We start from the raw sequence: 18,979 nt of genomic DNA, 5'->3' as shown, positions 1-18,979 counted from the left end.
CCCTGGCTGTCCCAGGCAGCTCACAGTCCCAACCTCTGGTTGAGAGTTCTCGGCTGGTTGGACTGCGAGGCTGCTCTGTGAGCAGGATTCAACTCCACACACAAGTACAAAAGCAGCTATAGAGTGCTTACTGTATACTGGAGGTGCCAGGAGGTGAGGCAGTGCCCAGCCCAATCGGAGAGAGGTTTTCAATCAGTGTTAAGGCTGGGATGGGGAGGGGCTTCAGACAGAGGGAAACTGAGGCATGAAAAGAAATATGTTGCTGTCCCAATGTCCCTCAGAAAGTGAGTGTTATCAGTGTGCTGGGGCAGGCCTTTAGCCTAGATTTCACAGGGGAGTCTGCCTTAGTGAATCAATCATTATAAATAAATAAAGAAGACCTTGGTGGTTTGACTCAACGATGTCATGAGCCACCAGGACCGTGAGACCTAACTCTATGTCCATGAGGTTCCTGTGTGTAGCTGACCGGTCAGATGAATTGGAAATTCACTAGAATATACAATAGCAAAACATCTATGGAGAGCCTACGGTATACTGGAGATGCCCAGACTCAGAACAGCGCCCAGCTCAGTGCGGGAGCCAGTGGTCTTCAGAGACACTCCCGTAGAGAGAGGTGCGAGGCAGAGAAAGGGAAACTGAGGCCGGGGATGGTTGGACGCGCCCCCTCCCGTCCGTGCTCCACTCCTTGGTGGTCTGCTCCGGGTTTTGCGAAGCTCCGGGCTCCGGCGCTGGGGGCGGAGGTGGCGGAGCTGCGAGTCGCAGCAGCGGCGGCAGAGATGCGGCCCCGGCCGGGACACCGCGCTGCGCCCCCGCGGGAGCCGCCCGCGCGTGGGAGCCCGGGCTGAGGCGCTGCGGGGCCGGGGCCGAGCCGGGCAGGTGCGCGGCCTGCACTGGAGGTGAGTGCAGGGACCGACGTGGGGACGCACCTTGGACAGATGCACCGGGGACAGATGCGGCGACGGACCCAGGGACAGACGCAGGGACAGATTCAGGGACAGATGCAGTGGGCATGCACGCACCGGGAGCGCACAGGGCGCGGGCGCCTCGTGAAGCGACACGGGCCTGGGGGGCCCCCCGCGTGCGGTCCCGGCTCCAGCGCCCTGGGCGGGGCTAACGGGCTGCGCATCGGGCGGGGATTGCAGCCAAGGCCGGGGCTCTTCGCGCCCGGGCACGGACAGTGGCTTTGAATTATTGGGGTGACGGCCTACTGATGGGGGCGGGGGAGGGAGCGGGACACATAGCCGCGACCTCCCGTGGGTCCCCACGCGGCCCTGTGCACCAGCTGCTCCCGAGCTCCCGGGTACCCGCTGGTCTCCGCTGGCCGCGCAACTGGCATGGGGGGGGGTACACCGTCCGCGGCCAACGCCCCCGCTGCAGCACAACCCGAAGCTGGGCTGCCAAGACCCCCCCCAAAGCCTGACAATGGGACAAAGGAGCGTCTCTGGCAGCCGCTCGGGGTGGGTGCCACCGTGGCCCCCCTGGCCGACCGCGGCGCTGATTGGTCCCTGGGGCGGGGGTCACGTGCCCTATTCTGCTCTCCACTGCCGACTTTGGGGCGCCTCCCCAGGGCCGCGGCCAGGCCGAACCCCCCACCTCGGCCTCAGATGGAGAATTCTAGGCCTACAACAGCCCTGAGGTCGGGAGGGATTCCTGGATCCCAGGTCCTCTCTGCCCGGGGTCTGTCACACACACACACACACACACACACACACTGCCTAAGGTCCGTGTCACTGGCATCTGAGGTTCCCAGGTCTCTGTCACCTGCCTGAGGTCTGTGTTGCTTCCCATCTGTGTTGGTCTCTAGATCTCCGGCACCCTGGCAGAGGTCTGTGTCACACTGCCTGACGTCTGTGTCACCCCCAACTTCTTATTTTTTAACCTGCCCAATGTCCCGAATCCAAACTGAAATCGATGGTATTGGGAACCCCAATATTGCAGGCCAGCAAGCTTTGGGCGGAGGAGGATGGCCCTGGAGACAGAATGGCTGGAGGGACTGGCCAGAGCGCCTCTGCCTGGATACAACGTGTCTTTCTTGTGTCTTGGACTCCAGCTTTCTGGCCGATTTTCAGTGTGCACGTTTGCCTTCAGGCTATTTAGAGAGATTAGAAGTGGGAGCCATCTGAGGTTCAAGGCCTGTACCTGGACATGCCTAATGTTGTCCGGCCTTCTGGCTGGGTGGCCACTGCTCCCTACTTGGTAGATGGCAGCCTGGGGGTGTATCTGTAGCCTTCCAGCGATGATACGGTGGCCAAGAGGAGGTGGGGAAACTGAGGCACTGAGCGCCAATTGGGGCTTCCCCGTATTGTGAGGCTCTGAATTCCACAGCAAGAAGGGGAGGCCCTCTCTTTCCATTAACTGAAAACTGAGTGCTCGAGAGTTCGTGTCCTTTCCAAGGGTGGCCCTGGATGTCTCAGGCACTGGCAGGAAGTGGATTGGAACTTTTAGCTCCTCTGTGTGTTCTGGGGCAGGTGGTCAGTCTCTGTGTGGCCTCCTCAGGACAGGCTCTGGCGGCTCCTCACTCTGCTGCGTGTGTCCCGGGGCCTCCTGGTCCTCTATCCTCTGGGGCTTTCAGCCCTAGTCCTGTCCGTCTGTCTGTCCATGGACAGAGGGAAGGTGAGTAGGCGGCTGCCCTTGGAGGAGGTGACGTCAGCCTGCGTACAGGTGAGCCGGACAGAAAGGTGACTGGCGTCTCCTGGGAAGACGGGTGTCCTGAGCTGACCCTAGGTGTGGCCCTGGAGGGGGCAGTTAGGAGCGCGGACTCTGCCACTGAGCTGGGGAATGGGAGTACTTCCCAGAGTGGCTGAACTTTCTGAAGTGGGAGGAGACGCTAAGGCTGGAGCAGGAGCTTCATCCCCAGGGCCATGCGGAGCCAGGGAGGGTAGTAGAGGAAGCGAGGAGATGGCGAGGCCTCCGTGCTCGCGGGCCTCAAGGAAGGGTTGCTGGGATCCGGGGCACTGGCGCAAGGCTGCGGCTTCCTAGGACCAGAGTCGGTGGGTGACTTTTAACTCAGATGAGAGGCCAGGCCGATTGAAGACTACATTTCCCAGGATGCTCTTGGCTTAGCCCCAAGGAACTTCTTGAATGCTTTCAAGAGCCCTAAGGGGGATTATGGGTTTATGGGGCAGGGAGGATGTTGGGTGATCAGGGAAGTCAGTCAGTCATTCAACAAGCATTCTCAGTGGCTCCTGTGTGCCATGGTCTGTGTCTGGCTCAGACAGCAAGCCTAACTTGTCTATTTGTTCCTCAAGGCTCTTTCAGACCATGGGAGGGGAAACTGAGGCAGATCCTAGTTCACTCTGCTGTTTACAGTTGATGCTGGAGTGGAGGGAGCAACTGAAGCTAGGGAACGTTTGATTCTGCACTGTGACTCGGTGAAGGTGCTTGGAGAATGGGTACTGCAGCTAGAGCTCTGACATATGTGTACAAGTTGGGTGGGAGGTGGTCACATATTTTCTGATACTTACACAAGAGGCAGCAGAGAGCCCTTGCCAGGATGTGGCTCTTTGCCCAGCAGCAGCAGCCCTTGGATGAAACCCGCCCTCTCTCTGAGCCTCAGTTTCTCCATGTGTAAAACAGAGCCAATGGCCAGGTTTGATAGGGCCTGTCCCTATTAACATGACTGTTGAATTCACAGCCGTGCAAACCACTGCACCAGCACTGAGCACCCTGCAGATCAGAACATGGATGCTGCAGCTGGGAAGGAGGTCCTCAAGGACATGGTTTTAGAGCCGAGGGCTGGAAGAAAAGGTGATGGAAGGGTCATGAGGAATAACCTTGTGGCAGAGATGCAGCCAGGCGAAGACCCCGGAGCAGGGGACACAACTGTGTGAAAGCCCCAGTTGCAGGATGCAGCCTGGTGCAATGGAGGAGGCCCTTGTGGCTGGGAGCAGGGAGTAGGGAGCAGGGACCATGACTCTGGGCTGGAGGGCTGTGGCTGTGGCTGTGGTTATGGGACTGGGGACTGCAGGAGTTGGGGACAACTTCATCTCTAGGTGGGCCCCTGTGGGTGGGCTTCAGTCTCCTCACCAGTGAAAAGTCAGAGCAGTCACTGCCCCTGGAACTGAGATAGATGTCCTCTCACATGCTACCAAAGGGCTCTGAACATAGTGGGTACCCTGAATCTGAGCTGGGAACACAGTAGGTGCTCCCTAAGTATCTGCTGTGGATCATCTTAAAGGGCCTGGTTCTTAGGTTTTGAGAAGATACGTTCCCCTGAGGCCACCCTCACCGTGACTGAGTTTGACTCTTCCCAATGGCAGGTTCTTACATTCTTGTTATTGTGCCTGTGTGTCTGCCAAGGCTGAGACCTGGCTCACATGAGACTCATGGTCTGCTCTGACCCCAGGATCTGTCCCCAGGGACCTATTTCCCACCTTTGTCTTCTTCAGGATCTTTGGCCAGCACTTCCTGTTCCCAGCAGTCCTCAGCAAGGCCCCGGCTGCCTGTCACCCTGCATATCTTAGGTGTCCCTATATCAGACGTAGGTGGAGACAGAATGGTCACATATTAGGTAGGGGTGGGTTCAAAGGTCGCTGCAGGACAGAGTCACCTCACTCTTCTCTCTGCCCCACCATCCACTGGGCTGTGCTGTGCTGCGGGACTTTGGCCAAGTAGTGCCACCTGTCTGAGCTCTGTATTTTCCATGGTCTCAAGGCTGGTGTGGGATACAGTGGGTTCACACCTATGGGGAACTTTGCACATCATTTATTGACTACGTTCTGTGTGCCTGCTGTAGTGCCAAGGCCTGGACATCTATGACACTATTCAGGGTGATACCGTTGGCCATGTTGGGCTCAGTGACTGCTCTATTCCGGCCCTGTGTTAGGCTCAGGGACACAGTAGTGACCACCAGGGCAGACCCTCCCTTCCTGGAGGACACACCAAGCTCAGAGATGCCCTTACTGCTAATCAACTATTATGTACCGATTATATACACTTTGATAACTTACTGAGGGTGGGTGCAGGTGCTACAGGCCTGTCTTGTGGATGGAGAAACTGAGGCTCTAGTAATGAAGAACCCCAAAGAGGTCCATGCTGACTGGGACATGAGGCTGTGCACTCTTTCCTTTTGTGCCAAGTGGGGCCTGAGAGGCATCTGAAGCGGAGCCGTAAGTAGAGCTGGTAACCAGACCAGGCCAGCTCAGGGGCCTGGCTGCCCCACAGTCACTCGATCCCCCTGGGGACACCAATAGCACAGCCAAAACCTTGAGGCAGTGGGCCTGCAGGGAACACCCTGCTGTAGAGGAGGAAGCAGAGGATTGTGGTCAGCAGAGGGTCTCTGTGTCCCCTACGGAGTCCAGAGAAACCCAGGAAAGTGGCATCGGGGCCTGGGGGTCACAGACCAGGTGAGGGAGGGGAAGAGCTTGGGAAGTATGGCTGTGATTTGCTCGGTGTCTGTGGAATGGTGATCAAGGAGCCCATGGAAGCAAGAAGGACCGAAGTTAGATTCAAAGTAGAACTTGCCTAAAGAGGCCTGAGGATGGGGTGTGGGTCTGCCCTGGCCCTTGGGGTGCTGAGTGGCTAAAGAAGATTGTAGAACAGCTATCAGCTAGGGAGTGTCCTGTCCCTTAGGGCATGCTTTTGACATCTGGGACATTTACAGTTGTCACAGGAGCCTGGCACACAGTGAGTGGCAGCCAGAGTCCAGAAGTGGCCATTTTCAGTCTACAGGTCGAAGAGCTGAGTTAGGGTTTGCATGAGAACCACAGGCACAGGCTGTTCCCTCCCATACCCGGAGCCTCCGTTTCCCCACACAGCCAATGAACTGGGCTCTCTCGGGACCGGACTCTCTGGAAGCCATTGGTGGGAGAGGTTCACAGGCAGGTGCTGGGGTTTGCTCCCTGGGACAGGTGGGTGGCCCTCTCACAGCTGGGACATTTGCCTGGGGCGAACACACACCTGGGGACATGTAGGTGGTCTGACTTCCGGGGAGGGATTGACCTGAGTAAGCAGACAGTGGGTGTGTGGCAGAGGACTGGAGGACAATGAGGTGGGTAGGAAGCAGTGCTAAGTGTTGATCATTTATTCACTCAACAAGTGATTATTGTGCACCAAAGGTCTACCTGGCCCTAGGAGAGCCATGCACGCCTGTCTGCTGCCCACCAGGGCGTCAAGCTTGTGCAAAGGCCCTGAGGCGGGGCAGAGCACTGTGGGAAGACTAGGGAGGGAGGCAAGGGACCAAGAGGGAGGAGGGAGGCTGCGGTGGGATGACAGGGCTTAGGGCTAAGGGCGGACGTGGGGCTCGCAGGCGCCCCCTCGTGTCCAGAGCATGAGGGCCGAGAGGACATGGCGGCAGAGCAAGCCTGGGCGTTGATGGGGGAGAGAGGCCCACGGTTTCCTTCCATTTGCTGTGTGTTGGAGAACTTTGTGGTGGAGTCGAAAATGTGTTACAACTGTGGCGTGAACCTGGGGCTGTGGGGATCCAGGAAGTTAGGCTGTGTGACAGGGAGGGAGCGTGACGGAGATGTCCTGTGCGGTGCATGGAGGGGCTCTTACGTGCAGGGATGCTGCAGCGTGTCTGAGACGGGTTAAAACCCCGAGTTCAATGGTGACGCCTGAAGACTCAGCCCGCCATAGCCAGGAGGGATAGGGGCACGGCTGAGAATCTGGAGATCATATGGAGTGCCAGCAGGACGAGGTGATTCAGGGCTATGGGGTAGATCTCAGGAAGGTTGAGGTCAGCCTAGTTTACATTGTAAGATTCTGTCTCAAAACATTTCATATTTATTATTCTATCTTATTTGGGGGGAAGGGGCAGAAGCTCTCGTTGAACCCAGAGCTCCTCAGAGCAGCTCCTGTGGCTGCTGAGTCTGGAGCTACAGAATCAGACCTTGTCCCAAGAAGAAAAGTCGATGAGCTGGGGGCGTGGCTTGTGGATTGAGCCGCTCCCTTCCCTTCAAATCCCCCAATGATGGACTAGGAGTATGGTCAGGAGTGGAACACTACCTAGAATCCTCCCCCACCTCCCAGTGATGGGCTGGGGGCGTGGTCAAGAAAGGAGCCCTGCCTAGAATCCCCAGTGAGGGTCTGGGGCCGGTAGTAGGGGTTTAGGATGGCTACAGTGCAAGGTCAGCCTCTTGGAATCTGGGGTCATGGGGCGGGTACAGGGGGACAGCACAGGGGAGGAGTCAGTTTAGGAAGCTCATAAGGAAGTAGGCTCATGTCCCAGAACACACGTACTCTGAGTCACAAACCCTGGAAGCTAAGGTCAGGCAGAGGAAGCTGTACAAGGTCTTCCTGTTTTTTTGGCCCTGACCGTTAGAATGGTGGCTGATGCTAGCCTGGGGCTGATGTTCTCTCCATCACCCTCACCCACTGTGGCTTATGATCTCCAAGGTCAGGGGAGGGCTGGGAGATACCTCTGCCGCCTGAATGGGAAAACTGAGGCCCAGAGTTTGTTGGAGATTGACGAAGCTGCTGAGAATCCCATGTGGGGTGTCTCGAATTGGACTGTACTCCTTTCTGGTAGGGAGGTGCTGCCTTGTCCCGGGGTCCCCAGGTTTTTGGAGGGCTGGGGTCCCACGTGTTTTTACACACCTCAGGATTCCTCAGTTTTGAATGAGAGCATAAGGAAGCCTCCCAAGGGGACAGGAAGTCAAACTCAGCAGTGAAACCAAAGCCTCTGCATGCTGTGATGTTCTACGACTCCAATCGCTAATGATGTGGTTTATGAAATGCCAGGGGCTTTTAGTTCTATTATGTTTTGTTCAGCTTTTGAATTGGAAATACAGTCCCTCTTTGTGTATTTGTTCTAATTGTGTGGCCATTTGTTTTTATCGTGGGGTCTTGCTGTGTAGACCAGGCTGTCCTAGAATTAATGATGCTCCTGCCTCAGCCTCTCCAAGGCTGGGATGACAGGCTTTTGCCACGATGCCAGGCTCTAAGGCTTTTCGCGTTTTAACTTGAAGGTTTTTTAAAAAGTACTTTTTGAGATTGGGTTTTTAAACACATGTTTTAAGATAATATCCATTATTGTAATTCTCGTGATTAATTTTTAATTACCTAATGCATTTCCGGTTGCAGCTATTTCCTGAGAATTTTACTCACATGTGGTCTTAAAGTCGCTTGTAAATTAAATAACATCTGAGCGTCGTTATTATTATCAATGTTATTTTTACTCTGGGAGGAAGGGAGGGACTCGCGCGCCCCCTACCGACCTCTTATGAAACTTCAGGCCGCTACATACACCGCCCTCTTGGCTTGTAGGTGTCTTCTGTGGTCATCTGGTCCTCACCATGCGGACCCCGCGAGCGCCCCCTCCACGCTCGACTTTGTTGTTCCTCCTGCTGTTGTTCCTGGGGGTCACGCATGGACTTTTCCCAGAAGAACCACCTCCACTCAGCGTGGCTCCCAGGGACTGTGAGTCTGGGGAGTGATGGGCAGGGCTGTGTCAGGGTCTCAGGTGGACAGGGTCTTGTTTCCAAACGAATCTTCTTTCCACTCCTTCCCCTAGACCTGAGCCATTACCCCGTGTTCGTGGGCAGTGGGCCTGGTCGTCTGACCCCTGCAGAGGGTGCTGAGGACCTCAATATCCAGAGAGTGCTACGTGTTAACAGGACACTGTTCATTGGGGACAGGTATGCAAATGTTGGGGAGCCCAGAATTGCACATTTGAGGGGTCCATGATAGGCCTACTTGGCTGGAAAGTGTAAACCCATGGTGCTGAATGCTGAGTTTCAAGGTTATTCCACGCTGCTTTAAGCCTATTGAGCACTGAGTTTAAAGGTGCTGTTGGGTGGTGTTTGTTTGTTTGTTTGTTTGAGGCAGAATGTCTCTGTGTAGTCCTGGCTATCCTGGACCTCACTCTGGCCTGCAATTCACAGAGATCCCCCTACCAGGATTAAAGGTGTGTGCCACCACCGCCCAGCTTAGGCCTGAGTTTTAAGGGCGTTGGATGCCACATGATGCATGTGTTAGACACAATGTCTAGGACACAATTTACTGGGTGTCTAGACAGAGTGATGCAGAGGAACACAAAAGAGAAGTTGGTCTTGGACCTAGGCAAGAAGCTGAGTCATGCTCACAGGCGCCTCCTGCTGGTGGTTTCCCAAGGCTGGGTCAGTGCTGAGGCCTGGATGTGTCCAAGCTATGAGGTTAGAGGCTGGACATGGCGGCAACATGCAGCTGGAGAAAGGGGTGGGTGTGGAATAGATTTCAAGGGCAGAAATCACAATACAGACCAGGAGCGATGTGGGCGCCAGATGGGCATCATGCTTACTGTTATGGGACTGAAGGTGGTTGGGTTTCCGACCTCCTGCAGAGACAACCTGTACCAAGTAGAACTGGAGCCGTCCACATCCACGGAGCTGCGGTATCAGCGGGTGAGTTTGAGGGATCGTATGCAGGTGGGCGTGGGGTGGGGGTGGGGCAGAGCACTTTGAGGGGAGATGGAGTCCAAGATGGACTTGGCTGGGAGAAGGGATCTGAGGGGTGCTGAGGACCACAGTCCCTTAACCACATGTTTTTTCTGGTAGAAGCTTACCTGGCGCTCCAACCCCAGTGACATTGATGTGTGTCGGATGAAGGGAAAGCAAGAGGTTAGAGGGACCTGTCCTTGTCCTGGCCTATCCCCATCCTACCCACCCTGGCCACATTCCTAGTAGGGCCTCAAACTTCCCTGTAGTCTCAGGGTGATTCTTCCATCTCAGAGGAGGAGCTCCAAGCTGTTATTGTTATGCTCAAGGACTGGTGCCTCGGTGGCCACACTCAGTCTACCCAGGCCACACCCAACCTCCTTCATCCCACGGGAATTAGCCCATCCCTTGGGTCAGCCTTGACTGAGCTCCCAGCCTGAGCCACGTGCACGTCCTTCCTTCTTCCCCACCTCAGGGTGAGTGTCGGAACTTTGTCAAGGTGCTCCTGCTTCGTGACGAGTCCACGCTCTTCGTGTGCGGCTCCAATGCGTTTAATCCCATCTGTGCCAATTACAGTGTGAGTCTCAGCCCTTCCGAGACCCCAAGGATGTGCTTCACCCTCCGTCAACCCTGTGGTTCCCAGCCATGCACAACCCTATGCTAGGCCTGCCAGGCTTGTTCCCCTTTCCTTGCAAGACTTGGGCAATAGACCATAGACTCGGGCCCATTCACAGACCAGGAAACCTGAGGTCCAGAGAGGTTAACTGCCTGGCCAGAATCACACAGTAATGCAGCGTGAAGCTAGGGTTCTGCCTGGAGTGGAGGGCTGGGGAATCCCAGAGCTGCCGGGCAGAGTGAGGAGATCTATTGCTTAGATTTTGTCTTCCCTGCAGATGGACACGCTGCAGCTTCTTGGAGACAACATCAGTGGTATGGCCCGCTGCCCCTATGACCCCAAGCACGCCAATGTTGCCCTCTTCTCAGGTGAGTGATTCTTGCTGTTGACATGGCCAGTGCCAAGAAAGGCATTTTCCATTCCTAAAATCCTGGTCACTCAGAGGCAGCTAGGAATGGGCAGAATCTAAGGGTCAAGGTCAGGAACAGGGACAGGGTCAGAGACAGGAACAGGGTCAGGGACATGGTCAGGGACAGGGACAGGGTCAGGGACAGGAACAGGGTCAGGGACATGGTCAGGGACAGGGACAGGGTCAAGGACAGGGTCAGGGACAGGGTCAGGGACAGGTTCAGGGACAGGGTCAGGGTCAGGGACAGGGTCAGAGTCAGGGTCAGGATGGTGGCTAGGCTGAGCTGGAGGAAGAAATTTAGCCTGAGATCAAGGTTCAGCCAGAGTTACTGTCATCCTGGGACTCAGCCTGGGATTCAGGCTCATTCAGTCATAGGATCATGTTGGGATCCAGGCTCAGCCTGTTGACAGTCCACACTAGACTGAGGTTCTAATTTTCGCTCCTGCCCACTCTGGTCTTTCTATTATGATTCTTCTTGTTGTTGTCTGGGCCTTCTGTTGTTGTTGTTGTTGTTGTTATGATTTTCTGAGGCAGGGTTTCTCTGTGTAGCCCTAACTGTCCAGGAACTCACTCTGTAGACCAGGCTGGCCTCAGACTCACAGAGATCCACCACCTCTGCCTCCTGAGTAATGGTATTCAAGCCTAGCTTCTCTCTGGGCCTTCTCAGTCTAATCCCAATCTGCCTCCCTCACACCCTACTCCCGATGTCCAGATGGGATGCTCTTCACAGCCACAGTGACTGACTTCCTGGCCATCGACGCTGTTATCTACCGCAGCCTTGGGGACCGGCCCACACTGCGCACAGTAAAGCATGACTCCAAGTGGTTTAAAGGTGAGGCTCTTGTAGAGGTGACATTTACCTGACACCCCCAACAAAATAAGAGTCCCAGAGATCAGGAGAGAAGAGGAATCTCCTGACCTTTTTTAAATATGGAACTAGATGGAAGATTTTGGTGTAAAGTAGAGCCTGCTGAACCTGAAGTAGGGCGGGAACTGCGAGGCTGAGTTCTCCACCAGATAGGGAGGAAGGTCCACGAAACATTGCAAACTGCATGGAAACAGTGGACATGGTGGGTTTTTTTTTACTTAGGACCCCACTCATAGCCCCCCGAAAAGCCAAACTGGGCTCAGTTTATTTTGGCTAAGTGACAACTCTAAATCTCCTCTTCCCAGTAAAAGGCACGGCTCACAGTAAGCTCTGGTGACATTCAGAGCCCCAGAGACCCTTTCATGATGAGTAAGGCTGTATCCGACACCTTCTCTCAACAGAGCCGTACTTTGTGCACGCGGTGGAGTGGGGAAGCCACGTCTACTTCTTCTTCCGGGAGATCGCCATGGAGTTTAACTATCTGGAAAAGGTTACGCTTCAATCTCTGCAATGCTTGGGCCAGGACATTAGCTGAGAGGCTCAGGCAGGGAAAGTGGACAGAAGGTCTAATCCATGAACTCCACCTGGGTCAGAGGAACCAGTCTTCACATAGTGTCCCCTCCAGTGAAGACCAGTCTATGAGACTGAAAGAAATTTAAGGAGGAACTGAGGAGCTTGAAGGCTCCAACAGTGTTGAAGACATTGATGTCATGTGGCCCCACAGTTCCTGTCCATCAACCATTCCCCAACACTGTCTCACTGACACACAAGCCCAAGTATTTATTCTTCAGCCCTTCCAAGAACCATTAACCTGAGTCTGGCCACAGTCCACCCATCCACCAATCAATCCATAAACCCATCCATCTATCTATCCATCCATCCATCTGTCCATCTACCCACCTACACATCCTTCCACCCACCCACCCATCCATTCATCCGTCCATCATCTGTCCATCCCTCCGACCATATATAAACTCATCCACTCACCCAGCCATCCTCCCATGCATCTATGTTTTGCCCTGTTGTCTGTGCCACCCCCATCCTTGCTGCCTGGTGTCCAGAGTGCTGTGGGTAGCAGGTCTCCCTTAGAGTCCTTTGTAAGAGAAGTTCCTCTGTCTGGCATGGCAGGCAGCAGCCATTTCTACATCATGCTAACTTAGGGTGTTCCTGGTGCCTGCTGCTTGTCCAGGTGGTGGTGTCCCGCGTGGCCCGTGTTTGCAAGAATGACGTAGGCGGCTCCCCACGAGTGCTGGAAAAGCAGTGGACTTCCTTCCTGAAGGCCCGGCTCAACTGCTCAGTGCCTGGGGACTCGCACTTCTACTTCAACGTCCTGCAGGCTGTGACTGGTGTGGTGAGCCTGGGCGGCCGTCCGGTGGTCCTCGCTGTCTTCTCAACTCCTAGCAACAGGTCAGGCCTTGCTGGCAGGTGCCCACTGGTGGCGTTTGTTGGCCAGAATCCCAGTGTTCGCACATTCAGTCAGCAAATAGTCCTTATGTCCTGTACTGGACAGCGTTGGTCCCAGGAGACCTCTATGCCAATCTGGGGCCAAAGACTGAAAGAGACACCTGGAGTCCTCTCATCCTACAGGACATGGAGGGACACTGAAGTAGGGACACTGGGTGTGGAAGAGGGAATAGTGCATGTGAAGGTTCCAAGACTCTGTGCTGGTCAGAGGGAGGAGGCTTCTGTGGCAGGTGTGGAGAGAGACGATGGGATCAAGGAGTATGTTAGAATTGTGGAGGATTGCACCGTGGAGCAGGGTCAGACTTGGGTCTGAGAGCATGAGGGAGCCATAGACAAATGAGGAGCAATAGAAACAGGTCAGCAAGCATGGCCTCTGGGTACTGAATGTTCAGGAACTGAGTAAATACTCAGTGGAAACTGACTACATGCAAAGACCCAGGGAGAGGGTCTAGGGAAGCTGCCCAGTGGCCCAGCCTGGGGAGGTTCTGGAGGCAGGAGTGGTTTGTGTTGCTTAGATGAGAGAAAGAGCTGGGGACTCGTGGGCAGCGCATGGGACCCAGAGAAGGTGCCATCCCCACCCAGCTTAGCGCTGTCTCACCCCACCGCAGCATCCCTGGCTCAGCTGTCTGCGCCTTCGACATGAACCAAGTGGCTGCCGTGTTTGAAGGCCGTTTCCGGGAGCAGAAATCGCCTGAGTCAATCTGGACACCAGTGCCTGAAGACCAAGTGCCACGGCCCAGGTGACAGTGACTTCCATCTTTACATGGCAGCCAAGGAGTGTCCTGCTCCTACAGTGGCTGGTTTGGGGAAGGTCAGTCAGTGTTGGGCAAGTAGACAATGGAGGGAAGCACGGAAGCTCGTGGCGGGGGACACTAGGAGGCCACCATGAAGGGCCAAGGAGTCAGTGATCTTCATTTGTTGAGGGATAAACTGGGCAGAGGACAAAAGTGGGTGAAAGGCCCCGGAGTAGAGGGATCAGTACAGAGGTCCTGAGGCTACAGCGAGTCAGGTCAGGGGAACCCGAAGAGTGGGGAGCCATTCAAACGAGTGAATCAGGGCCTTACTGTAGGGTCCTGGCATCCTCCTGACTCTCCTCCTCTTCCCTCAGGCCCGGGTGCTGTGCAGCGCCTGGCATGCAGTACAACGCATCCAGTGCCCTCCCCGACGAAATCCTCAACTTTGTAAAGACCCACCCACTGATGGACGAGGCGGTACCCTCCCTGGGCCACTCGCCTTGGATCGTGAGAACTCTGATGCGGTCAGTGCTGGGGGAGTGCTGTATCCCAGTCCTTCACAGTGGGGATAATGGGTTTCAATCAAGGGCCTTCGTTTACTGTGGAGTTTGCTGGGCAAGGGTAGCTCATGTAGAGACACTGGGATAGGGAGCAGAGGTCACAGCCCTTGCAAAGGGCCTGAGGCAGGACATAGCATGACTTTCTCATGTCATGTACATCAGTGCATATCTGTTGATGTGTACTTGTGTAACTCCTCTGTACCCCACAGGTCAGAGGTGTGTGATACCTGGGCTGGGAGGCCAGGGGAAGCTTCAGGATAAACCTGACCTCCAAGTCCATCTTGTGTTCCAGGCACCAGCTGACCCGAGTGGCTGTGGATGTGGGTGCGGGTCCATGGGGCAATCAGACAATAGTCTTCCTTGGGTCTGAGGTTGGCACAGTCCTCAAATTCCTTGTGAAGCCCAACGCCAGTGTCTCAGGGACCACAGGGCCCAGCATCTTTCTGGAGGAGTTTGAGACCTACCGGCCAGACAGGTCTGGGGGGAAGCAGGGAGGTGGGAGCAGCTGGCTGAACAACAGGGCGGGCACACCAGCCTCACTCTTCACTGTGTGCCTAGGTGTGGACGGCCCAGCAGTGCTAGTGAGTGGGGGCAGCGACTTCTGAGCCTGGAGCTAGATGCAGCCTCGGGTGGCCTGCTGGCAGCCTTCCCCCGCTGTGTGGTCCGTGTTCCTGTTGCCCGCTGCCAGCTGTACTCGGGGTGCATGAAGTGAGTTCCCCCCATAAGGCTGGTGCAGGGTCGAAGGAGGCAAAGGGAAAGGGGAGAGCCATGTGTTGTTGAAAAGCTTTGGTTCACCAGAGGTAATCAAAGGCAAAGGACACAGCTGTGCAAAGGCCCTGGGGCAGGATGCAGCTTGTGTTGGAGGACCAGTGTGGAGGCTGCTTCAGGGAGGATGGACTGTGTGGGCTCAGATTTCAGCCCAGCCTCGTAGCAATGCTTCAGAACTGAACATCCATTTTCTTGTGTAAAAATTGGAGAGAAAGTATCCTGGGCCTCCAAGATTCATTCTGACCGTGCCACCACTGCAGTGACTAGAAGCTACATGGCCCAGGTCCCCTGAGCAGCTGCTTGTTACATGTTCTGTCCTAGGAACTGTATTGGCAGCCAGGATCCATACTGCGGGTGGGCCCCCGATGGCTCCTGCATCTTCCTCAGACCAGGAACCAGGTATGGTGAAGTGGGACACGTGGGGCGTATCTAACCACCCATGGTCCGTGTGCCCTTCTCTGTGCCGGGCTGGGTATAAAGAGCTCTGTGTTGAATCTACTTCTGTCCCCTTCTCCCCAACCCAGTGCCACGTTTGAGCAAGATGTGTCCGGGGCCAGCACCTCTGGTTTAGGTGACTGCACTGGTAAGCTGAGAAAGGGACTCCCTTGTGTGCTGTGACACAAGCCAGAGACACTCCGTCCTGGGGATGGAGGGAGGGTGGACACAGACTTCCTTAGTGAGATGGGAGCCGTGGAAAGCTGTAAGTTCACCCAGTGCTTACGGTCGCCCTCTGATGGCTGCTGCAATGAAGGACGAAAATGAGATCCACCTTAATAGGGAGATGAAAGAAAGATACTGATTCCAGAAAAAAAAAAAAACAAAAAACAAAACAAACACACGCACAAAGAAGCATGGCTCATGCATAGAGCCCTTGCCTACAATCCCCTCGTGAGGGGCATGGGGCGTGGTCATGGATGGAACCCCGCCTAGAAAGGAGCGTGGCTCAGTGCCTATCTAGCACCAACCTGACTGGCTTCCAAGGCGGGAATGCACTGCCACTTTCTCCCCATCTGTCCCCAGGACTCTTGCGCGCCAGCTTCTCAGATGACCGCGCAGGGCTGGTGTCGGTGAACCTGCTGGTAACGTCCTCGGTGGCAGCGTTCGTGGTGGGTGCCGTGGTGTCCGGCTTCAGCGTGGGCTGGTTCGTGGGTCTCCGCGAGCGGCGGGAGCTGGCCCGGCGCAAAGACAAGGAGGCTATCCTGGCGCACGGCGGCAGCGAGGCAGTTCTGAGCGTGAGCCGACTGGGCGAGCGCAGGGGGACCGGGCCCGGGGGTCGTGGAGGAGCCGGCGGCGGTCCCGGGGGTCCCCCGGAGGCCCTGCTGGCCCCGCTCATGCAGAACGGCTGGACAAAGGCGGCGCTGCTGCATGGTGGCCCTCACGACCTGGACTCCGGGCTGCTGCCCACCCCAGAGCAGACGCCTCTGCCCCAGAAACGCCTGCCCACGACACACCCGCACGCCCACGCCCTGGGGCCGCGAGCCTGGGACCACAGCCACGCGCTGCTGTCGGCCTCAGCCTCCACCTCCTTGCTCCTGCTGGCGCCCTCCCGCGCCCCCGAGCAGCCCCCGGTGCCAGCCGAGCCGGGCCCGGAATCTCGCCTCTGCGCCCCCAGATCCTGCCGGGCCTCTCACCCAGGCGACTTCCCGCTCACGCCCCACGCCAGCCCGGACCGCCGGCGGGTGGTGTCCGCACCTACGGGCCCCTTGGACCCTTCGGTGGGCGATGGCCTTCCCGGGCCATGGAGCCCACCTGCAACCAGCAGTCTGCGGAGGCCGGGTCCCCATGGGCCCCCCACAGCCGCCCTGCGGCGCACACACACATTCAACAGCGGTGAGGCTCGGCCCGGGGGTCACCGTCCTCGCCGCCACCCACCCGCGGACTCTACACACTTGCTGCCCTGCGGGACGGGCGAGCGGACTGCACCCCCGGTGCCCTAGGCCAGGCGGATGCCTCGACGGTGCCAACCACAGCGACCTGGGCGACAGCCCAGGTCACCGAGCCCTACTGGCGCCGAGTGGGGCGCGTTCGTTCTCCATCCACGCGCGTGGGGATCCCCTCGCCACAGGGAAGCACAAGAGCCCCCTCCATCCCGGAGGATGCAGGACACGAAGCCCCGGGGTGGGCGGGAGGAGGCAGACCTTTTACCTGCGCATAGACTTTGATTTTTGTTTATTATGAGGTTTTTTTCTTTTCTAAGAAATTGCACAGCCCCATTCTTACTTGGGGTGGCGGCCGGGGTGGGGGGTGAGGACGTGAGGTTAGGGGAGGCAGAGCTGCAGACATGAGCCTTCCCGCCTCAACACATCCTCCGTAGAAGGGACCCCCTCCCCGCTCCTGGGCCCCTGCGTGTGTGGGTGTGTATCCGTGTGCATGGCCTGTTTGTGTGCAAGGGCCCGGGACAGAAGTATGTGTGCGTGTGTGTGAGACAGGGCTGCCGTGGGTGTGCGTGTGTGCGACTCAGAATGTGGGTGGTGGCGCCCTCAGAGACCCTGGCATTGGCTGAGCCAATGTTGGGACTTCTGAAAAGAAGCCCAGGGAATGGGGCCTTCGAGGTGCCTGTTTGGAGTTCAAATCCTGCTCCTGCAGAGGGGACCTGGGGGTCTAGGCTGGGAGATGGGAGAACCTGCTTCTAAAGGGCTTGTTGGGGGGTTTGGGAGGGTGGAGGTGGGCAGACACCCCTGTAAATACAGCCCTGGGGTGGTCAGAGAGGCCTATGCCACCCGTCCCCACTTGTGACATCCCCTTTGACCACCAGCTGACCGTGCATGCCACGTGGCCAGCTGAGTCCAGGACCCTCCCTCCCCAGCCCTATCCCCGTCAATAAAACTCTGTTTACATCCACCGGCCCCCTGGACTCTGGGTCAGCTCTGTTTGCTGGGGTGATTGGGAATACTTGGAGAACAAAGCCTGCTTTTAGTCACACTCAAAGGCAAATGGAGGTTTAGCCTTTTAGAACCTCAGACTGGGAAGAGAGGTCATGTCAAAATGTGAAGACCTGGAAAACTTTAAGATGAGATGCCTACAAGGAGAAACTAGCTGGGTACAGAGGAAATGGCTCAGTGAGTAAAACACTTCCCATGCAAGCAAGAAGACCTGAGTTCTTTGTTTTTGTTTTTGTTTTTCGAGACAGGGTTTCTCTGTGTAGCCCTGGCTGTCCTGGAACTCACTCTGTAGACCAGGCTGGCCTTGAACTCAGAAATCCACCTGCCTCTGCCTCCTAAGTGCTGGGATTATAGGCATGCGTCACCACTGCCCAGCTGAAGACCTGAGTTCTAATCCCTTAGCACTCACAGAAAAAGCCAGGTATGGTGGTGTATGTCTGTAATTTTAGCACTGGGGAGGCAGAGACAGGAAGGTCCCTGGCCTCTTGCAGGTCAGCCTAGCCCAATCATTGAGAGGCCTTGCCTCAGTAAACAATGTGGGAAACCATTGAGGAAGACACCCAGAATCAACCTATGGCCTGTGCAAGTGTGTGTGTTCGTCACACATAGATATAGCCAAAGGTGTCCTCGAAGGCAAATTCATAGCCTTGAAATGCATTTTACTATTGTGGTTTTTGTTGCTGGACAGTCTCAATATGTAGCCCAGTCTGGTGTCAAAGTAGAAGTGATTCTCCTGCCTCTATACTCCAACCCTGTGCTGTGATGAGATGACATGTGAGGTACCACAGTGTGTCTTCACAACAGACATGCAGACACTGCACTTCAGGAAGATGGAATCACCAAAGAATCTCTTGATAATCAAGTTCAGGTGTGCAGGTGGGGAAATTGAGTCCCAGAGAACCTAAGCCAGAACTGCTTTTGTTCCTTGTGGAAGACCTCAAATCCAGAACCAGGCATTAGACATTGTTCCTTGTTCAGTAGGAAAGCTACTTGGACATGAAAAGCAAACAAGAACACATCAGGTATTCAAGACCAGAGATTTTCCCCATACATTTCCTGTCCCCTGCTCAAAGAGCAGCCAGGTTCCTACTCTCATTGCAAGCTCAGTCCCTGAATCCTGGGTGGGAGAGGTAGGGACTCAGCCCAGGAGACACTGGCTGGAACAACCCCCCCCCCCCCGCCCACCCCAATGAAGAAGTAAAAAGTAAAAGCTGGAGAAAGTCTGGGAAAGGGTGGGCAGGAAGCCACAGTCACTGCCAGGAAGGGATGTAGCAATGTTGACCTGTCCCCAGGCTCTTCCTGCTTTGCCAGAGCAGAGTTGGAGG

General features: G+C 55.9%; 1 protein-coding gene across 2 annotated transcripts; it reads left to right on the top strand.

Annotated features, from left to right (window-relative positions):
* The first annotated feature begins 778 nt into the window (after positions 1–778).
* Sema6b (semaphorin 6B) lies at positions 779–17,618 on the top strand. Of its 2 annotated transcripts, none has more exons than XM_028762384.1 (17): positions 779–896; positions 8,206–8,358; positions 8,453–8,576; positions 9,260–9,320; positions 9,474–9,536; positions 9,829–9,930; positions 10,247–10,337; positions 11,091–11,210; positions 11,648–11,736; positions 12,436–12,653; positions 13,319–13,450; positions 13,819–13,968; positions 14,297–14,479; positions 14,563–14,712; positions 15,094–15,171; positions 15,297–15,355; positions 15,793–17,618. In XM_028762384.1, exons 2-17 carry the CDS (start codon positions 8,235–8,237, stop codon positions 16,707–16,709), a joined length of 2,661 nt encoding a protein of 886 aa, XP_028618217.1. In that variant the 5' UTR covers positions 779–896; positions 8,206–8,234; the 3' UTR covers positions 16,710–17,618. The 2 variants fall into 2 exon arrangements, with proteins under 2 accessions (XP_028618217.1, XP_028618209.1); XM_028762376.1 differs by lacking the exon at positions 779–896 and adding an exon at positions 7,236–7,464.
* Positions 17,619–18,979: the final 1,361 nt, after the last annotated feature.

Source organism: Grammomys surdaster, unplaced genomic scaffold (genome assembly GCF_004785775.1).
Source record: "Grammomys surdaster isolate TR1022 unplaced genomic scaffold, NIH_TR_1.0 62, whole genome shotgun sequence".
Taxonomy (NCBI): domain Eukaryota; kingdom Metazoa; phylum Chordata; class Mammalia; order Rodentia; family Muridae; genus Grammomys; species Grammomys surdaster.
Note: the sequence above shows the minus strand (reverse complement) of the source record. Positions and strands in the feature narration are given on the sequence as shown.